Source organism: Ovis canadensis, chromosome 18, assembly GCF_042477335.2.
Source record: "Ovis canadensis isolate MfBH-ARS-UI-01 breed Bighorn chromosome 18, ARS-UI_OviCan_v2, whole genome shotgun sequence".
Taxonomy (NCBI): domain Eukaryota; kingdom Metazoa; phylum Chordata; class Mammalia; order Artiodactyla; family Bovidae; genus Ovis; species Ovis canadensis.
In genome coordinates, this window is record NC_091262.1 from 60465739 (window position 1) to 60487056 (window position 21318).

Consider the following 21318-nt stretch of genomic DNA (forward strand, 5'->3'; position numbering starts at 1 on the left):
ACCTCTACTCCTCCCTGTCCCTGTCAGCAGCAGCCCCCACGCCTAACACTTCCATGGCACCTTAAAATTCACAAACGTCACTTGCAGTTTATTTTAATCCTCAAAACCATTTTGTCAGGTAGAAAGAACACTCTTAGGTTTTCAGTTTACAGATTTAAAATACTCAGATGCTCAAAGCGTTAAAGTGATTGGCCCCTGATCATTCCCCAGAAAATGAATGCTCAGGTGTCTGTGTCTCTGTTTCTGCTTTGCAAATAAGATCATCTATACCACCTTTCTAGATTCCACATATATGCATTAATATATGATACAGATGGATACCAAGGGGAAGGAGGGCAGGAGGGATTGGGAGACCAGGACTGGCACATACACGCTATTGATATAAAATAGCTAACTAATGAGAACTTGTATAGCACAGGAACTCTACCCAGTGGTCTGTGATAACCTAAATGGGAAAGAAATCCAAAAAAGGGAAGATACATGTATTCATAGAGCTGATTCACTTTGCTGTACATACAGTAGAAACTAACACGACACTGTAAAGCAACTACACCCCAATAGAAACTAAATTTAAAAAAAAGTACGCTCGCCTTGGGGATACCGATGACGTCTGGATGTCTGTCTCCATCTTAGGGCCCTCCTCTCAAGAGTCCACGTGCAATCACTGCCTCAATGTCTGTCCTTTGGAGTTCAAATGTGGTTAAATCAGTTTTCCAGGCTCAGGAAATAATATTTTCCCCAAATTTGTTCTTTTGCAATGGTATTCTTTCCCAATCAATGGCACCATTATCCTTCCAGTTGTTCAAACGCCAAACCTAGGAATCATCCCTACCCACCACTCTTTTATCAGCATGCACACAGACTCCATCACCACATCCTGCAGATTCTGCCTTCTAGACATTCCTCAAATCGATCCACTTCTTCTTGTCTTCACTGTGAACACTAGTTCATGACCCCTGCATTGCACATACCAATCATTTCGATGTTATACTCTGTCTTTTGCTCACTACCCCACTCTACCCATTTTCCACGCTGCAGCAAGAATTATCATGTAATTCCCCTGCTTAAAATCTTTTGTTGGCTTCCCAGTGTTCTTCAGATAAACAGAAAAATCCTTAGTGTGGCCTATAACGGCCAATACAATCTGAACCCTGTAAACTGGCAAGATAAATGAGCTCTTTCCATAATTTCAGAACACTATGATGTCTTTTAACTAATAAAAAAAAATTAAGCTTCTGCTTTTTCACAACGTGTAAAATTTAATAACTTAAGTGTATTGATTAATTGTTAAATGAAGTTTGTATTTGTGGACTTTTTTTTAAAGCATTAGTAACATACAATCAGGCTTCCCAGATGGCTCAGTGGTAAAGAATGTGACCATCAATGCAGGAGACTTGGGTTTGATCCTTGGGTCAGGACGATATCCTAGAAAAGGAAATGGCAACCCACTCCGGTATTTTTGCCTGGGAAATCCCATGGACAGAGAAGCCCGGCAGGCTACAGTCCACGGGGTATCAAAGAGTCAGACACAACTGAATGACTAAACAACACAACACATAATCATATGTAAATCTTACTGATCTTTCTGAAATTCTTCCTTAGATATAACCAAATTCATATTCTTGTGATAATATATGCATTAAAATAATGCACAAATAAATGTAATGAAATATATATTATTTATATAATATTTGTAAATTATATCATTCATTTCATTATGTGTAATTTCTATTTGCTTCAAGCCTTTGGATAGCTAGAGAAAGAGGTATGGACATTCCTCCCACATTGCATGAATCACTCAGCTCAGAGTTGAAAAAAACATCAGCTTCATGAGTGTGTGACTTGTGCAGTTGCCCAGAGCCTGCACTTAGAGGAGCCCCATGCTTGGTTTATTGCTCCACAATTTTTTGTATGCATGCTCAGTCATGTTTGACTCTTTGCAATCCCATGGACTGTAGCCCACCAGGCCCCCCTCTCCACGAAATTTTTCAGGCAAGAATACTGGACTGGGTTGCTATTTTCCTCTTCCAGGGGATCTTCCCAACCCACGGATCAAACCAGAGTCTCTTGCATCTCCTGCATTGGCAGGCAGATTCTTTACCACTAGCACCGCCTGGGACACTACGGTTGCTGTCTTGAAATTTTTTTTTTTTCTTTTGTTTTTTGTCCTTACCATGCCAGTATGCAGGACCTTAGTTCCCTGACCAGGGATAGAATCCATGCCCCTTGCAGTGAAAGCATAGTGTTTTAACCACTGGACTGGCAGGGAAGTCTCTTGAAATTCTTCATTTTAAAAAATTAATTAATTAATTATAATTGGAGGCTAATTACTTTATAATATTGTATTGGTTTTGCCATACATTGATATGAATCAGCCATGGGGGTATATGTGTTCCCCATCCTGAACCCCCCTCCCACCTCCCTCCCCATCCCATCCCTCAGGGTCATCCCAGTGCACCGGCCCTGTGCACCCTCTCATGCATTGAACCTGGACTGGCGATTCATTTCACATATGATAATATACATGTTTCAATGCTATTCTCTCAAATCATCCCACCCTTGACTTCTCCAACAGAGTCCAAAAGGACTTAATTTTTGAATGTTTTCATTTTGCCCTGGGTTCCACAGATTATTTAGCCTGTTTCTGCTAAAAGCATTTTTTTTAATGTATTGAGAGTTGAACTCTCTCATGTCATCAAGGACCAAAGTATTTATTGCACTTTATTCCTCTTCTCCTGAGCTCAACAGGAGAAGAACACTGAGGACCACCGGTGTCAGAACTGCCACTCAATGGGGAAATCTATATATTCTGTGGTTATCCATTGATTTCAGATGAACAAAACATGAGCTTACGCTAAATAAGTGAGATTTCTAAATACAGTGAAACCTGGTTAACAATTTTGGCTAATGAGTGAGACAACATCAATGGAAGGTTAATTGGGAACATGCCTTGGATTTAGCTGTTACTTGGAAGATCCCCTGAAGAAGGGACTGGCTACCCACTCCAGTATTCTGGCTTGGAGAATTCCATGGACTGTATAGTCCTTGGGGTCACAAAGAGTTGGACACAACTGAGTGAATTTCACTTTCACTTTTTGAGAAAAGTACTGACCTAGATTAAAAGGGATAACTGGAAAAAAACAAGTACAACTAACATTACTTTACCAAATCAGGTGACAGCCATATTAGGAATATTTTTATGCTTTATAAAAAGTTCTTCAATACTTTTGTACTAGGCAAAATGAAGAACTGAACTCCTGTGGGAAAACGCCTGCATGTGAAAAATGTTTCCCGAGTTGGTGCTTCCAGAATTACACTTTTGATTGCAGGCAAGCAATATGATGGTGGGAGAAAAGTTTGTGATGCTCTAGTAAAAGAGGCTCATTTTAAATCACACGGTGTGCTACTTTTATCTTATCAAAGTGGAAAGGCTGCTGACATATGTGAGTTACTGTTAAAAATTATTGTTATTTCATGTCAAAAGTGAATGATCCTAGAAGAGTTAATTTATTGCTGCTGCTGCTGCTAAGTCGCTTCAGTCGTGTCCAACTCTGTGCAACCCCACAGACGGCAGCCCACCAGGCTCCCCTGTCCCTGGGATTCTCCAGGCAAGAACACTGGAGTGGGTTGCCATTTCCTTCTCCAATGCATGAAAGTGAAAAGTGAAAGGGAAGTTGCTCAGTTGTGTCCAACTCTTCGCGACCCCATGGACTGCAGCCTACCAGGCTCCTCCGTCCATGGAATTTTCCAGGCAAGAGTACTGGAGTGGGGTGCCATCACCTTCTCCGACCCTAATTAACTTGGGTAAATTTTAAAATTACTATCTATGTAAGATTTAAATTTTAGGCTGATAACTTTCTTTTATAAACTCAAAATGTATTTAGACTATGAAAATTTCAACTTTAAGAAAGTTATACTTCTGAGATAAAAATTAAGTAATAACAGTTTATAGAAATTCCTATTAGTGATAAATGTGAAACATTCAGGTATAATGGTGTATTCTTCAAGAAGAATAATTTTGGTGTCAGACTTGATTTCAGAGGTCTGCTTTGCTCTTTATTATGTGACTCTGGGCAATTTACTTGATCTTTCTAATTAAGTTTTAGTTTCTGAATTCAAAATAAAGATAACAATACTCAGTGAACAAGCTGATGTGAGGATCAAACTAGGTAACACATGTAAGAGTTCAGCACAGTGACTTGGAAGGATAAACACTCTACCTATGTAGCTACCATCATTGATAGGATTTTTCCTCCAGGATTTGAACCTATGAAATAGTTACCTTATTGACAGGAATAATGTTTTTGACATTGAAGTAGAAGCCAAAATAAACCATATTGAAAACTCCATGACGTCCCAAAGTTGCTGTAAATCCTTTGTTGAGGCCTTGGAGTCCCAAACCTTCCTTCTTAATGATGTGTCTTGCATAACTCATGGTGGATGGTTGCTGCAGGAGAGAGGAGCAAAGCCAGAAAGGTCATCTTTGGGACCATGAAACAGAGAAAATTACCATTTCAGCTTCCCTTCAAGCCCAGAATTTTTAGGGATCTCCTCCTCCAAACATGAATTATCATGCCTAGATTCATGCTTTTTAAAATTAGGAAACCCCAAATGTAAACAAAATTGCATGCATGACAACAGGACTTAAAAGGAAGATTGTTGGCGAAGAAAAAATACCTTTGGTGGAATTAGTGAAACTAATGTCAGATAATGACTAGCATCATTTTCAACATGTCAATAGTTGCATCCAATTCTGGATCATCCACACTAATGGAGGGGATTAACCATGAAGATAAACTAGAAATCCATAACTGTGCATAATCCAAAAGGAATGTATATTTGGCTCCTGAATCCAGTATATTTACCTTCTTAATTATGTTTTTCTAAAGCAAATGTTACAATTAGTCTTGATTCCATTGCCTCAATAGTTTAAACTGGCATTAGGTTAGAAATCTAACCTAACAGATAAACAGCAGTTGATTGTAGACTTCCTCAAGAAAGTGGGCAATCAGTGTGTGTAACACTTGCTGTGATAAATGATAAATCAGCGGTGTTGAGAGCACTGGGTTACTTTTAATTTACTTATTTCTAGCCTTTGATTGATTACTCAAGGTTGAAATACCTTGACTGCTAGAATCCAGTCTACGCTCCTTTTGGAAATTGCTAAAGAAATCACTGCAGTTTGCCCTGAGGTTTATAATTCACTACATTACAATGACAATAATTCACATGAGTTTTTAAATAAGGTTGAGTGACTGTTTCCTTTTTTGGAGGTACAGCACAAAGGATCTGTCTCCCTCTTAAATTTTGAATACTGAATAGCAAATGAGGGGAAATGTTCAGCGTTTAAATTTCTTTTTTTTTCCCTATAAGGCAAGCACTGACACGACATTTGTTTGAAATTTCACTGGAGCAGGTTGCTGGAGTGGTCATGGCAGGCTGATGTACTTACTGACTAAAAGTGTTTTCTTACCATGTGCAATTAAGGCTGTGTCAGCCAAACAGAACAGGACAAATTCAATCAAGGCTTTTCATCCAACTTGTATCTGTAGCTTAGGTAATTAACCTGATACATGTAAATGAGTTTGTTTACAGAGTAAAATCCTATAGCTTTTACTGGTGAATGTTTTAGAAACTCTAGCTACAATTCTACACTCAACTTCTCCTTTTCATTTAAGAGGATTAATGACAATATGTTAATCCTAAGAAAGCCCTTTTTTTGTGACATGAAGGAAAAAAAAAACAACATAGGAACACATCTTAAAGCAATAAAAGCATTTCACAGAGGAGGAAAACCAAAAATCTCAGGTTAAAATTCATTCTCTCTGCTACAAAATGAGATTTTGTTGTTGTTGTTGTTTGTGTTCTGGCACACTAACTATCAACTTAAATTATTTATTTTGGTTTTCAAAAGAGACTTGAGGACAAGTTGAACCACAGTTCGTTTCTGCTGGAAAGACTCTGAAGGTGCTGAGCAGGCTTCTGGGCACTGTGCTTGTGCTCTGAGAAAGGCAGCCTAGAGGGCCGAGGAAAGGAAAGAGGCAGTTCTCCTGGGGATGGGAGAAACAGGGCAGAAGTGAGGCTGCCTGGGTCCAGACTGGCCAACACCAGTTCTTCCTGCTTCTGGCCTAAGCTTTCTCTCCATCCTCACCCACTCTCAGCACCTGAGAGCAGGAGAGACAGGGAGCTTAGAGATCATCTAGATTCTTCAGCAACAGAGGAACCAATGGCTTTAATTGAAAGTACAGATTAACATGTTTTCTAAGATCATGGCATCCAGTCCCATCACTTCATGGCAAATAGATGGGGAAAAATTGTAAGCAGTGACAGATTTTATTTTCTTAGGCTCCAGAATCACTGCAGGTGGTTACCAAAGCCATGAAATTAAAAGACGCTTGCTTGGAAGGAAAGCTACGACAAACCTAGATAGCATATTAAAAAGCAGAGACATCACTTTGCCAACAAAGGTCCATATAGTCAAAGCTAAGATTTTTCCAGTAGTCATGTATGGATATGAGAATTGGACCATAAAGAAGGCTGAGGGCCGAAGAATTGATGCCTTCAAATTGTTGTGCTAGAGAAGACTCTTGAGAGTCCCTTGGACTGCAAGGAGATCAAACCAGTAAATCCTAAAGGAGATCAACCTTGAGTATTCATTGGAAGGACTGATGCTGAAGCTGAAGCTCTAATACTTTGGCTGCTGCTACTGCTACTAAGTTTCTTCAGTCACGTCTGAGTCTGTGCGACCCCATAGACAGCAGCCCACCAGGCTCCCCCGCCCCTGGGACTACCTGATGGAAAGAGCCGACTCATCGGAAAAGACCCTGATGATGGAAAAGATTGAAGGCAAAAGGAGAAGACGGTGGCAGAGGATGAGATGGTTCGATAGCTTTACCACCTCAATGGACACCAATCTGGGCAAACTTCGGGAGACAGTGAAGGAAGGGAAGCCTGGTGTGCTGCAGCCCATGGGGTCAAAAAGAGTCAGACACAAGTTAGCGACTGAAAAACAACAAGGATGTTTCTAATCATTTTAAACTCTAGTGTGCTACACCATCAAAATTAAAAGAGAGGAATTCTATCAGGTCTTTTTAAAATGAAGTTTTATTGGAGTATTGTTGATTTACAATATTGTGCTAGTTTCTGTTACACAGCAAAGTGAATCAACAATACATATATCCACTCTTTTTTAGACTCTTTTCCCATATAGGTCATTACAGAGTACTGAGAAGAGTTCCCAGTGCTATACAGTAGGTCCTTATTATCCATTTTAAAAATAGTAATGTTGATATGTCAATCCAAATAACACTTACTGATGGCTAACTGCCTGATTTCCACCAGTTTGGGTGTTAGGTGGACATGGGAAAATGTAACACACGGATTTTGACTCAAGTGCTTTGCTGAATTTGAACTCAGTTGTGAATAATTAAGCAAATCAGAGGGTGGTACTGTAGTTAGAAATACGGGTCAGGGCCAGACTGTCCCAGCTTTGAGTCCCAGCAATACCATTTGCCAGGTTAAGCAGGTATTTTATTCTCTGGTTTATTCTCACTTTACTCATCTGTAAAACATGGAAAACAATAGAATCATCCTCATAGGATTGTTGGGATGATAAATAAGTCAATGAACTTTGCCTTGTGTAAGCATTTACTATACATTAGCTGTTAATAATAATGGCAATTATGATGATAATAATAAAACTAGTTATCATAGTAAAATAGCAGGTAATTCCTTTTGGTGGCTGAAGACAGTGACAATCAAAAGGTGGAGGCTGATGTGAGGGAGGGGAAGCTAGCTTCTTCCTGTTCATTCCTTCTGGCTGTTGTTTCCTTTGGCAGAGCCTTGAACCTTTGTGAGAAAGTCCTACAGAAATGTATCCAGAGTGCAAGATCATAGGACTGCTTCCTCTGAGACCCAACGATACCTCCTCCTGGGGTAGAGATCTCTTTCAAGAGATAGTTCCTCAACCCAGGAAGCAGAAGATCCTGTAAACTGGTCTCTTCCCTACCACTTGGTAAACATCCTCAGTAAGAACTGTCCACTGGACAGGTCTATGGACAGTAGAAGCAAGGCCATCACACGGGAGCAGACTCTGAGAATGGAGAAGCGCACTGACTGGTCCCCCACCTCGCACAGTGTATTTACACCCTAGAGGGCACATACATGCAGGTTACCAGGCAGCTGCAACACAAGGATTGCTCATTATTTGTCAGCCATTAGCATAGATGCTTGATGCTTAATGTATATCGTCTTACTTAATCCTTTCAACAAGTGTATGGGGTGGGTATTATCATTACCTCCACTTAACAGATGAGGAAATTAAGCTACTTGCTCAAGATCACAGAGTAAGTGGAGGTTCCAGAGCTCAAACTGAAGCCCTGCAGACTCCAAGTTTACGTTTTAATACTCTGTGTGGTTTTGTCTTCTGAACATATCCGGGTGCCCCTCTTAACAACCTGTAAGATGGGCAGCAGGTATATTCTCTATATTTTACAGGTGAGAAACCACGGACTGAATAATATTTTAAGGGGAAAGGACTGAAAAATGGCTTAAGCAGAATTCTACATCTCAACCAATGGTGCTGTCATCCTTGCTGGCTCATTCTTGTTACACATATGCGGTAAGATTTTCAGAGTTTGCTAATCCAACTGATGCAGGTAATAGATAAAATACAAATATATATTTCTGGCAACTTGGGACCTTGAGATAAAGAAAAATTTAAACTCTAATTCTCATAAGAATTAGAAGTGCCCTTTTTGTTTCATTCAGAGACATTGTATCACACATGTAAGCAAATATTTAATTAGAAAGGCAAAAACCTGACTTCCACTAGGATGCTTAAATAGGAAAATATAGAATCATTTTGACTAGATCTCTGTAAACACAAGGAATTTTACTAAACTTATTTGATTACTGGGCTTCCATTTCAAAACAAAATGGTGACTGATTAGCATCATCAGCCAAATGATTCCGATACTATCCAACCCAGCAGGTCGCCCACCAATTCAGTTTCCTTCCAATATTTAGATTCACTACAATTTTCATATTTAGTTACCAGCTGTGGGCCAAATTGCATTCTAAGTTTCCTAGATATACTTTTCATTGACTGCACCAGAGCTGCAAGTGTGGAAGAATAAGTGAGTCAGAATGTAGCTAATATTACCATATCACACTGCTCTCCACATTGGTTTAGAAAAATCTTCAGTTCATTGGTACCTGCCAGAAGTATTCCCATTTGAAGGAACTCAGAGACTAACTCTGATGTCAGCTATTGCCAATTGCTAGTTCTGGGAACTCCCTGTTCTTTCATGCATTCATTTACTCAACAAGCACCTATTGAGCCCTACGAGGTACCATGCACTGTGTTAACTATCTAGGATGGTACATTGCTCATATTCTGGAAACAAAAATATTTTTATCTTGCTTTTTATTTGGAGAAATATACTGAAAAATATTATATCTATCCATGAGAATATTCTATAATGATTATGAACTATGAAATAGAATTTCTGTAATTGGTGCAATACTATGGAAAACAGTATGGAATTTCCTCAAAACACTAGACATACAACTAGCACATAACCCAGCAATTCTACTCCTGGGAATTTATCTGAAAAAATGAAAATAAAAAATTGAAAGATACATGCATGCCAATATTTATAGCAGCACTGTTTATAACAGTCAAGATATGGAAGCAACCTGTATCCCTCAACAGACTAATAGTAGACAAACAAGACATGGTATACACTGAGAAATCACCTCATACCTGTCAGAATGGCTAACATCAAATAGAACACAAACAGCAAACGCTGGAGAGGATGTGGAGAAAAAGGAACCCTCATAAACTGTTGGTGGGAATGTAGATTGGTGCTGTCAGTATGGAAAACAGTATGGATGTTTCTCAGAAAGACTAAAAATTGAACTATCACATGACCCAGAAATTCTACTCCTGGGTATATATCTGAGAAAAACAAAACACTAATTCGAATAGATACATGCACCCCTTGTACACAGCAGCATTGCTTACAATAGCTAAGGTATGGAAACGACCTAAGTGTCCATCAACAAATGAATGCATAAACAAGATATGGCGTGCACAGACACACACACACACACACACACGCGCAAATGCAACGGAATACTACTCGGCCATGAGAAAGACTGAAAGTGCTATCACTTATATATGGAATCTAAAAAATAAAGTAAAAAAGTGAACACAGAAAAAAGAAACAGACTCAGGTACAGAGAACAATCTAGCGGTTACCAGTGGGGGAAGGGGAGAGGGGAGGGCAAGATAGAGGAAAGGGATTAAGAGGTATAAACTATTGTGTAAAAGGTAAATAAGCTACAAGGATATATTGTATAATACAAAGAATACAGTCAATATTTTATAATAACTATAAATGGAGTATAACCTTTACAAATTGTGAATCACTATGTTGTATACTTGCAATTTATATTGTATATCAATATACCTCAATTTAAAAAAAGGTGTGCTATACATATACAATGGAATATCACTCAGCTGTAAAGCAGACTGAAATTCTGCCATTTGCAGCAATGTAGATGGATATAGAAATTACCATGCTTAGTGAAATAAGTCAGACAGAGAAAGACAAATAATGTATGATATTACTTAAATGTAGAATTTAAAAAATGGTACAAATGAATGTATGTAACAGAAACAGACTCACAGATACGGGAAACAATCCAATGGGAATCTATGGGGAGAAGGAAGGGGAAGGGGTAACATTAGGGGTATGGGATTAAGAGATACAAATTACTATGTATAAAATACATTAGCAAAAAGGATGTATTGTACAGCACAGGGAATTACAGCCATTATCTTGTAATAACTTTTCATAAAATATAAATTGTAAAAATATGAAATCACTATGCTGCCCATCTGAAGCACAAAGTAATATCTGAAATCAATATGCTTCAATAAAAAATTCTTTTAAAAATTAAAAGTCCTTGAAAGTATTAGTTGCTCAGTCACATCCAACTCTTTGCAACACCATGGATGGTAACACGGAGCCTGCAACACCAGGCTCCTTTGTCCTTGGGGATTCTCCAGGCAAGAAAAGTGTGGAGTGGGTAGCCATTCCCTTCTCCAAGGGATCTTCCCAACCCAGGGATTGAACCTGGGTCTCCTGGATTGCAGGCAGGTTCTTTACCATCTGAGCCACAAGGGAAGCAACTTTTAAGCAAAAGTTCTTAAAAGACTAAAGTAAAAGAGAAGATCTGGTGCTTAAACAATGCTCCCTGGCACCACCCTAGGGCACTGATTCCTTCCTGAGAGCCCAGAATCACCAACATATCACTGAGATGACTTATGGCAGCCCGAGATATTTTTCCTGGAGTTTTTCCATCAAAGACTGACCATAGTTGGCTCTGATTACCTTGTGAGATCACGGACAGAGGTTTCAGGCATTGTTCCTTTGGTAAATAGTTATCAGAGCATGGCCAGTAGGCACAGGCATGCGGTGTGTGTCAGAGAGAGATTTCCTCTCTCTCTAAAGTGAGAGAAGAGTGCTAGGCACACTGTGTCCAAAGACAGCATACTCCACATGCGTCTCTTACCTGCTTCCCATGGCAAGGGGAACTCGGGTGCATTTTAGAGCCAATGGGATATGGATGTTGCACTGGACTTCATCGCATGACTAGAAAGCAAACCGGATATCTTTATACAAAGAAGTGAGTGTCCATATCTGGCCTTAAGAAAAATATTGCTTTGTTAAAAAGAGGAGATCCAGTTGCTACACTTAGGTAGGAAAAATACCTTCGCTCAATTAGAGATAGAAGATCACGTAAGCCCTTTGTTCCTCAAAGTCTTGAAGCATTTTCATAAATTAAAGAAAAAAATAAAAGCCCCTTCCTTTTATTTGAGCACAAAATGTAAAAGAAGAGGAATTGGGCTCAAAAACCCCACAGTTACACATCCCTTTTTGCTTAGGTATTACACTAATTCGTCACTGCAGTTTATTTTACTAGGGCATGATTATGGACAAAAAGACATCCAAAATATAATTACATTCTTTCTAGAATTTAGATTTGATGAGCAGGCCTATTTTTCAACAATCTGTGAGTGGAAAATAATTTGCTTTAAACAAACTCTTCCAGATGCTGAGCTACGTCAACACCATGCTGCTGCCCAATAACTGTCTGGAGGAACACAGGGCCTCCAGGTGATGAGATGTTGACCCTGTGCTTTGCCCCAGCATCTCTGGGAGAGCAGGACGGAAGGAGACTGGACTGTGGGCACAGGCAGCATGGAAGGACCCGTTTGCTTTTTCATGGTTCCCCAAACATTTGTGATTTCCCCTTAAGCATCTTCATTACCCACATTTCTTTATCCCAAAGAAAACAGTGTTGTTTCTTGAAGGAGACCTCTACGTTAGTGCTTAGTTCATTGGAGCTAATAACTGATTAGGTTTTATTTCCACTCCCTATAGAGATAAAGTCACCAACCTTACAGGGTAATGGGAAGATTTGATATCAGGTGTGTATGAACACTGGAAAAGGTGGAAGGACCCACAGAAGTTACCAGAGTGATTGGACTGAGGGTGGTAGTGACAGAAATCATCAATTATTTTTTCTCGATACAGCTCTGTATTGCATAATTTGTGAAAAAAGTTACTTTGTTAATTTATAAAAATTGTATAAATTTTAAAACTCAAATAAAGGAAGAAGCATGAGAGGCATCTAGCACAGGATCTGGCGTCTAATGCATGCTCCGTAAATGGTAGCTATTATCATTACTTCAAAGTCTCAATTCTGAAAGCAAAAACCTAGGGTTTCTGGCACAGCCAAACCTAAGACTGAGATCTATTTTCTGTAAATGATAATAGAGAGGCAACTTGGCTGCTGCCTTAGGTATTGCTGAAAGATAACTATATGAAAGGATTCATATACATAATTCACTTTTCTGCCCACAAGAATCATAGACTGGAAAGAAATAATTTAGGTACTGAACAGCTTCCAGGCAGGATTTCACAGAGTAATGCAGGAAAAATTTGAACTTAACTCAATACATCATCACGAATGTTGACATGCCCTTGAAGCTGGCTTCTCACACTATCTGAAAACAGAGCCACACGTTTGCTCTCTATATAACTCAACTCCTCTCTTTCTTGAAAGCGAGGATCACAAAGTATCATCCTATTCACTTTGTGTTGTGTCTAAGCTTAAGCGTGTGTTCATTGCCTACGAAGAAAATAATCGCTAAGCTTTGTGACACTGTACCTGACCTAACTGGTCTCTAACAGATAACTAGGCTTCCCTGGTAGCTCAGTGGAAAAGACTCTGCCTGCCAATGCAAGAAACACGGGTTCAATCCCTGAATTGGGAAGACCCCCTGGAGAAGGAAATGGCAGCTCACTCCAGTATTGTTGCCTGGGAAATCCCAAGGACAGAGGAGCCTGGTTGGCTATATAGTCCATGGGGTTTCAACAAGTCAGATATGCTTAGAGACTAAACCACCACAGCAGATTATTAAGTTCCCAGGATACGGTGTATAGAGCTATATTTAATGGTGTTATCCCAAACCAGAATCAAAGCCTGAACTAATTAAAAAAAAAAAAAGCCCTATCTTTAGAGTCTATCATTGATGACACATTTGCTATCAGTTCCTTGATCCTTAACTTTTATCATAGAGCTTAGGTGGAAGACTGTTCTCTTCTTGAGCTGAACATCTTCAAAGACTAAATAGAGGTGAAGCAGGCTTTTGCAATTTCCTAAAGGCTGAGATTCATACTTGGGGTGAGAATGATTATGCTCATATGTAACATAGATAAAAATGACAGAGTAGAAGGAAAACCTGTGCCCCATCCACACATCAGAGGCAAATCCTATAGACCTCAAGGGAAGGAAAACATAACCCGTTAGCCAAATAATAACTTTGAAGTAGATTTCAAAGTGGAGAGAAAAACTGGGAAACAATTCATACAAGATTTTGCTCCTGGGGAGAAATTCACATTTTCCAGGCTAGCAGAGAGCATGCCAGTCAAACACCGCTTGGCTTAGCAGAAGTGATAGGGGACTTCTTATATGTGTACAGAAAAGAAAAAATGATACACTAGTTAGGAGGGAGCAGGGTCTTATAAGGACAATAAGCTATAAAGTCACACTTTTGGCAAGACTGGGTATACAAACCCTCTCCAATAGAGAGATCCTCTGGCAAGTATAATCCTCAGCCAAAAAGACTACAAACCAGAACAACACTTTGCTTGGGTTTAGTTTGAAGGACGGGGGGAAATTTGGGTCTATCCCGATTTTATCTGAACATGTTTTTACACCCACTGAACCAAACCAGAGCATGACAAAGCTGTGATTACTTTGCTCCCCACAGAAGGTCAAGCATATTTAAATTAGAGACCGGTTTTCTTTATTCACTGTGAATTTTAAGATGCTGGCCAAGATTCTGGTATTGGAATTGAAAGAAGTGTGGCAGGGATTATAGTCTTTGACTGATATGGTGGTAATTTTAAAAGTGGAGGCAAGACAAGCACACCTATTGAAATAGTTTATACAGAAGCTGGAAGGATATGAGGGAAATATCAGGAACCGAATTAACCACAATTTCCTTGAAATTTCTAGAATAGTTTAGGGCTAACCGGGAGGGAAGGCATATTTTATGGATAACATACCTCTGGCTGGCTAGAAAATCAGCCCTAGACCACAGAGAGGGGAAAACAGGGAGCCGAAGCCAGCTAGGTACCTACAATTGCTCTGAGGACCCAGCCCTGGCAGTCTGCTCTCAGCCGATACTGTCCTTGGACCCCAGCAAGAGGGGCCCTTTTCCTGCACCCCATGCTTCAGGGGGCCCATTCTGGCCCTTTGCCAGCCATGTCCTCTCCACAAGGCCAAGTAGACATCTACCCACACCCCACGAGCTCCTTCTAGACAGTGCTCTGCACACCTGGGACCGTGGCAGTCCTTTTGCTCCGTCTTTATCAGTCTACCATTGCCCACAATACTTTCAGTGTAATATTACGAGTAATATTGACTACTGTTACCCTGGCTGTCTTCCACTGCAGACAACTTCTGGGAAAATTTTTATGTTTAAAGGACCGTATGGACTCGCGTTTCCTAGGCTGACAAATTAGGAAAATTCACGATTCCTGTGTTGGAATCCATGGTGGTTAAAATATAAGGCAAGGAGGTAGAAAGGCTGAGCCGCAGAACCAAGGCCTGAGAAACTCACACCATTGGTGGAACAGCAAGAGTTACCCTCCTGTGAAATAAGCCTCCTGGGAAACTGCTCTGCTCTTTGTAACAGCGTTGTCAAACCCTCTGGCAGTTCCACGAGCAACTCATCTATCTAGTGTTTCCCCACAGCTGGTCAGTCAGTCAGTTCGGTAGCTCAGCCGTGTCCGACTCTGTGCAACCCTATGGACTGCAGCCCACCAGGCTTCCCTGTCCATCACCGACTCCTGGAGTTTGCTCAAACTCACATCCATTGAGTTAGCGATACCATCCAACCATCTCATCCTCTGTCATCCCCTTCTCCTCCTACTTTCAATCTTTCCCAGTGTCAGGGTCTTTCCAACGAGTCAGTTCTTCACAAGAGGTGGCCAAAGTATTGGAGTTTCAGCTTCAGCATCAGTCCTTCCAAAGAATATTTAGGACTGATTTCCTTTAGGATGGACTGGTTGGATCTCCTCATAGTCCAAGGGACTCTCAAGAGTCTTCTCCAGCGCCACAGTCTAAAAGCATCAATTCTTCGGCACTTAGCTTTCTTTATAGTCCAACTCTCACATCCATACATGACTACTGGAAAAACTATAGCTTTGGCTAGATGGACCTTTGTTGGCAAAGTAATTTCTCTGATTTTTAATATGCTATCTAGGTTTATCATAGCTTTTCATCCAAGAAGCAAGTGTCTTTAAATTTCATGGCTTCAGTCACCATCTGCAGTGATTTTGGAGCACCCCAAATTAGTCTCTCACTGTTTTTATTGCTTCCCCATCTATTTGCCATGAAGTGATGAGACTGGATGCCATGATCTTAGTTTTTTCAATGTTGAGTTTCAAGCCAACTTTTTCACTCTTCTCTTTCACTTTCATCAAGAGGCTCTTTAGTTCTTCTAAGCTTTCTGCCATAAGGGTGGTGTCATCTGCGTATCCGAGGTTGTTGATATTTCCTCTGGCAATCTTGATTCTAGCTTGTGAGTCATGCAGCCCCACATTTCACATGATGTACTCTGAATATGAGTTAAATAAGTAGGGTGACAATATACAGCCTTGATGTACTCCTTTCCCAACTTGGAACCAATCCATTGTTCCATGTCCAGTTCTAACTGTTGCTTCCTGACCTGCATACAGATTTCCCAGGAGGCAGGTAAAGTGGTCTGGTTTTCCCATCTCTTTAAGAATTTCCCACAGTTTGTTGTGATCCACATAGTCAAAAGGCTCTGGGGTAGTCAATAAAGCAGAAGTAGACGTTTTTCTGGAACCCTCTTGCTTTTTCCTATGATCCAACGGATGTTGGCAATTTGATCTCTGGTTTCTCTGCCTTTTCTAAATCCAGCTTGAACATCTAGAAGTTCTCAGTTCATGTACTGCTGAAGCTTGGCTTGGAGAATTTTGAGCATTACTTTACTAGCATGTGAGATGACTGCAATTGTGCAGTAGTTTGAGCATTCTTTGGCATTGCCTTTCTTTGGAATTGGAATAAAAACTGACCTTTTCCAGTCCCGTGGCCACTGCTGAGTTTTCCAAATTTGCTGGCATATTGAGTGCAGCACTTTCACAGCATCATCTTTCAGGATTTGAAATAGCTCAACTGGAATTCCATCACCTCCACTAGCTTTGTTCATAGTGATGCTTTCTAAGGCCCACTTGACTTCACATTCTAGGATGTCTGGCTCTTAGGTGAGTGATCACATCATCATGATTATCTGGGTCATGAAGATCTTTTTTGTATAGTTCTTATTGTGTATTCTTTCCACCTCTTCTTAATATCTTCTGCTTCTGTTAGGTCCATACCATTTCTGTCCTTTATTGTGCCTCTCTTTGCATGGAATATTCCCTTGGTATCTCTAATTTTCTTGAAGAGATCTCTAGTCTCTCCCATTCTATTGTTTCCCTCTATTTCTTTGCATTGATCACTGAGGAAGGGTTTCTTTTCTCTCCTTGCTATTCTTTGGAACTCTGCATTCAGATGGGTATATTTTTTCTTTTCTCCTTTGTCTTTAGCTTCTCTTCTTTCCTCAGCTATTTGTAAAGCCTCCTCAGACAACCATTTTTCCTTTCTGCATTTCTTTTTCTTGGGGATGGTCTTGATCACTGCCTCCTGTACAATGTCATGAAACGCTGTCCATAGTTCATCAGGCACTCTGTCTATCAGATCTAATCCCTTGAATCTATTTGTCACTTCCACTGTATAATCATAAGGGGTTTGATTTAGATCATACTTGAATGGTCTAGTGGTTTCCACTACTTTCTTCAATTTAAGTCTGAATTTTGCAATAAGGAGCTCATGATCTGAGCCACAGTTAGCTCTAGGTCTTGTTTTTGTTGACTGCATAGAGCTTCTCCATTTTCAGTTGCAAAGAATATAATCAATCAGATTTCAGTATTGACCATATGTAGAGTTATCTCTTGTGTTTTTGGAAAAGTGTGTTTGCTATGACCAGTGCATTCTCTTGGCCAAACTCTGTTAGCCTCTGCCCTGCTTCATTTTGTATGCCAAGGCCAAACTTGCCTGTTACTCCAGGTATCTCTTGACTTCCTACTTTTGCATTCCAGTCCCCTATGATGAAAAGGACATCTTTTTTGGGTGTTAGTTCTAGAAAGTCTTTAGGTCTTCATAGAACAGTTCAGCTTCAGCTTCTTCGGATTAGTGGTTGGGGCATAGACTTGGATTACTGAGGTATTGAATGGTTTGCCTTGGAAACGAACAGAGATCATTGTGTTGTTTTTGAGGTTGCATCCAAGTACTGCATTTTGGACTCTTGCTTACTATGAGGGCAACTCCATTTCTTCTAAGGGATTCTTGCCCACAGTAGAAGATACAATGGTCATCTGACTTAAATTCACCCATTCCAGTCCATTTCAGTTCACTGATTCCTAAAATGTCAATGTTCACCCTTGCCATTTCCTGTTTGACCACATCCAATCTACCTTGATTCATGGACCTAACATTCCAGGTTCCTATGCAATATTGTTCTTTACAGCACCAGACTTTACTTCCATCACCAGTCACATCCACAACTGGGCGTTTTTGCTTTGGCTCTGTCTCTTCATTCTTTCTGGAGTTATTTCTTCTCCAGTAGCATATTGGGCACCTACTGACCTGGTATTTCATCTTTTAGTGGCATATCTTTTTGTCTTTTCATACTGTTCATGAGGTTCTCAAGGGAAGAATAAGTGAAGTGGTTTGCCATTCCCTTCTCCAGTGGACCTGGTGGCTTAGATGGTAAAGTGTCTGCCTACAATGTGGGAGACCCAGGTTCGATCCCTGGTTTGGGAAGATCCTCTGGAGAAGGAAATGGCAACCCACTCCAGTACTGTTGCCTTGAAAATACCATGGACAGAGGAGCGTGGTAGGCTACAGTCCATGGGGTCACGAAGAGTCACACAAGAAAGACTGAGCAACTTCACTTTCTTTCTTTCTTTCTTTCTTTCTTTCTCTAGTGAACCACGTTTTGTCAGAACTCTCCACCATGACCCATTTATCTTGGGTGGCTCTACATGGCATGGCTCATAGTTTCACTGAGTTAGACAAGGCTGTGGTCCAAGCGATCAGTTTGATTAGTTTTCTGTGATTGTGGTTTTCATTCTGTCTGCCCTCTGATGGAAGCTTCTGATGGGAGAGACTGACTGTGGGGGAAACTGGGTTTTGTTCTGATGGGCAGGGCCATGCTCAGTGAATCTTTAATCTAATTTTCTATTGCTGGGTGGGGCTGTGTTTCCTCCCTGTTGTTTGACCTGAGACCAAGCTGTGGCAGGGGTAGTAAGATAGTGGGGACCTCTTTCCAAAGGTCTTGCGCACGCACTGCTGTATTCAGTGCCCCTGACCCTGCAGCAGGCCACTGTCCACCTCTGTCTCTGCCGGAGACTCTTGGACACTCACAGGCAAGCCTGGGTCAGTCTCTTGTGGGGTCATTGCTCCTTTCTCCTGGGTCCTGCTTTGCAAAAGGTTTTGTTTCTGTCCTCCAAGAGTCTGTTTTCCCAATCCTGTGGAAGTACAGTAATCAAATCCCACTGGCCTCCAAAGTCAAATTCCCTGGGGATTCTCAGTCCCTTTGCCAGATCCCCAGGTTGGGAAATCTGTTGTGGGTCCTAGAACTTTCTTAACAGTGCCAGAATTTATTTGGTATAATTATTCTGCAGTGTGTGGGTCGTCTGCTTGCAGCTCTATGGTGGGGTTAATGGAGACCTCCTCCAAGAAGCCACATGCTGTGTCACCCAGATCTGCGGCACCCAGAGCCCCTGCCCATGTGGCAAGCCACCAATGACCCGTGCCTCCATGGGAGACACTCAAACACTTAAAGGACTGGTCTAGCTCAATCTCTGTGGGGTCTGGGTCCTGGCGTGCACAAGGTTTTGTTTAAGCCCTCCGAACTTCTCTGGTGCATATGGGGTTTGATTCTAAATGTGATTTCGCCCCTGCTATTGTCTTGCTGGGGCTTCTCCTTTGCCTTCGGCATGGGGTATCTTCTTCTTCTTCTTTTTTTAAAAAATCATAGCTAGTAATTGACTGAAGAGGCTGAAAATAAGCTTCGTTCACAACCTCCAGGTGAGGTGACCATGAAACATGATGAAGAATATATGCTTACTTGATATGACTCTTCTGAAGGAAGAACATATTGATTGAGGTAGAACTCTTTCCAAAGTGGCTTCAAATGTTTTTAGTTTCCTCTCAAACTTCTGCTGCTACACGCAAGTTATTTACAGTAAACAGATAGCCAACTACTACTGTTTATGATAACAGACCTCCTTTGAGTTTAAAGACCTCAGTAGGTAATGAAACTGGGCTGCCTTCCCTTAAGAATTTACCTAAATGGATTGTATTGTCAGTTGGGAATGACCTAAGGGAACCATTGCCCAGTAAGCTGTTTTTACACCCACAACTGGAGTGGGCTGTTACTATTAACTGGAACATATCTCAAGATAAATCTATTTAGTAAACCTTAAGTGTTTCTAGGATCAATTTACATCTAGAAATTGTTATTGGTTGAGTGCCTATAATGTACCAGACTCTGTTAAGACCTTTGTATATATTATCACATTTGCTGTTGTTCAGTTACTAAGTTGTGTCTGACTCTTTGTGACCCCATGGACTGTAGCACACCAGGCTACCCTGTCCTTCACTATCTCCTGGAGTTTGCTCAAACTCATGTCCATTGAGTCAGTGATGCCATCCAACCATCTCATTCCCTGTCATCCCCTTCTCCTCTTGCTCTCAATCTGCACTTGCCCAAAATGGCACTGCTAAGCTGCAAAGTGGCTTCAGCGGTGTCCAACTCTGTGCGACACCATAGATGGCAGCCCACCAGGCTCCCCCGTCCCTGGGATTCTCCAGGCAAGAACACTGGAGTGGTTGCCATTTCCTTCTCCAATGCATGAAAGTGAAAAATGAAAGTGAAGTTGCTCAGTTGTGTCCGACTCTTTGCGACCCCATGGGCTGCAGCCTACCAGGCTCCTCTGCCCATGGGATTTTCCAGGCAAGAGTACTGGAGTGGGGTGCCATTGCCTTCTCTGAAAGGGTAGTTGGTTTTAAATGACTAGATCTGAAATATGCTGTTTTTATCATGTCACTTCTTTCTCTCAGTTTTTTTCGTAATAGGGATAGCCCCAATACTTTATGCTGGGTGACTATGCATTACTTTTCAATTTGATCAATATTGCCTACAAAGTGTCACCTCTGATCAGCTACTGAATCCTGATAACTGCTGGAAATAAATGCTGACACCTGTGACCTATGTGATCCCTCTGTTACTACGTTCTGACTAGTTGATGTAATACGACAAACATTTTATAAGGAACCCAATAGATTGTATTTTGTCTAAGTAAATGAATTCTGAATGCAGTTTAGTGAATTCTGCAAAAGAAACAACACCAAACAAGTTCCTCTCTCTCCCCAACTTAAAAAAAAACAGTTGCATATACACCAACAATTTACACAGACCACACTTGGTCAATGAACCAGGCCCACGGGCACATGCAGCATTCTTGTGTTGGGCTGCAAGGGCATTTAATGTGTTCTAGCAAGGCCTTGGCACATGCACAACATAACCAGGGCTTACATGGCCTCAGTGCAGAACCTCCTTGAAGGCAGAGCAGAGAAAAAGAACATTAGGTGAGAGCAGGA

General features: G+C 40.8%; 1 protein-coding gene across 4 annotated transcripts in view; it reads right to left on the minus strand.

The window, feature by feature from the left end:
- SLC25A21 (solute carrier family 25 member 21) overlaps nucleotides 1-21318 on the minus strand; it is a 554176-nt gene that overhangs the window by 26785 nt on the left and 506073 nt on the right. For all 4 annotated transcript variants that reach the window (XM_069558765.1, XM_069558763.1, XM_069558764.1 and 1 more), the window contains one exon: nucleotides 4283-4447. In XM_069558765.1, coding sequence (XP_069414866.1) covers nucleotides 4283-4447 — 165 coding nt within the window. The remainder of the gene's footprint in view (nucleotides 1-4282; nucleotides 4448-21318) is intronic.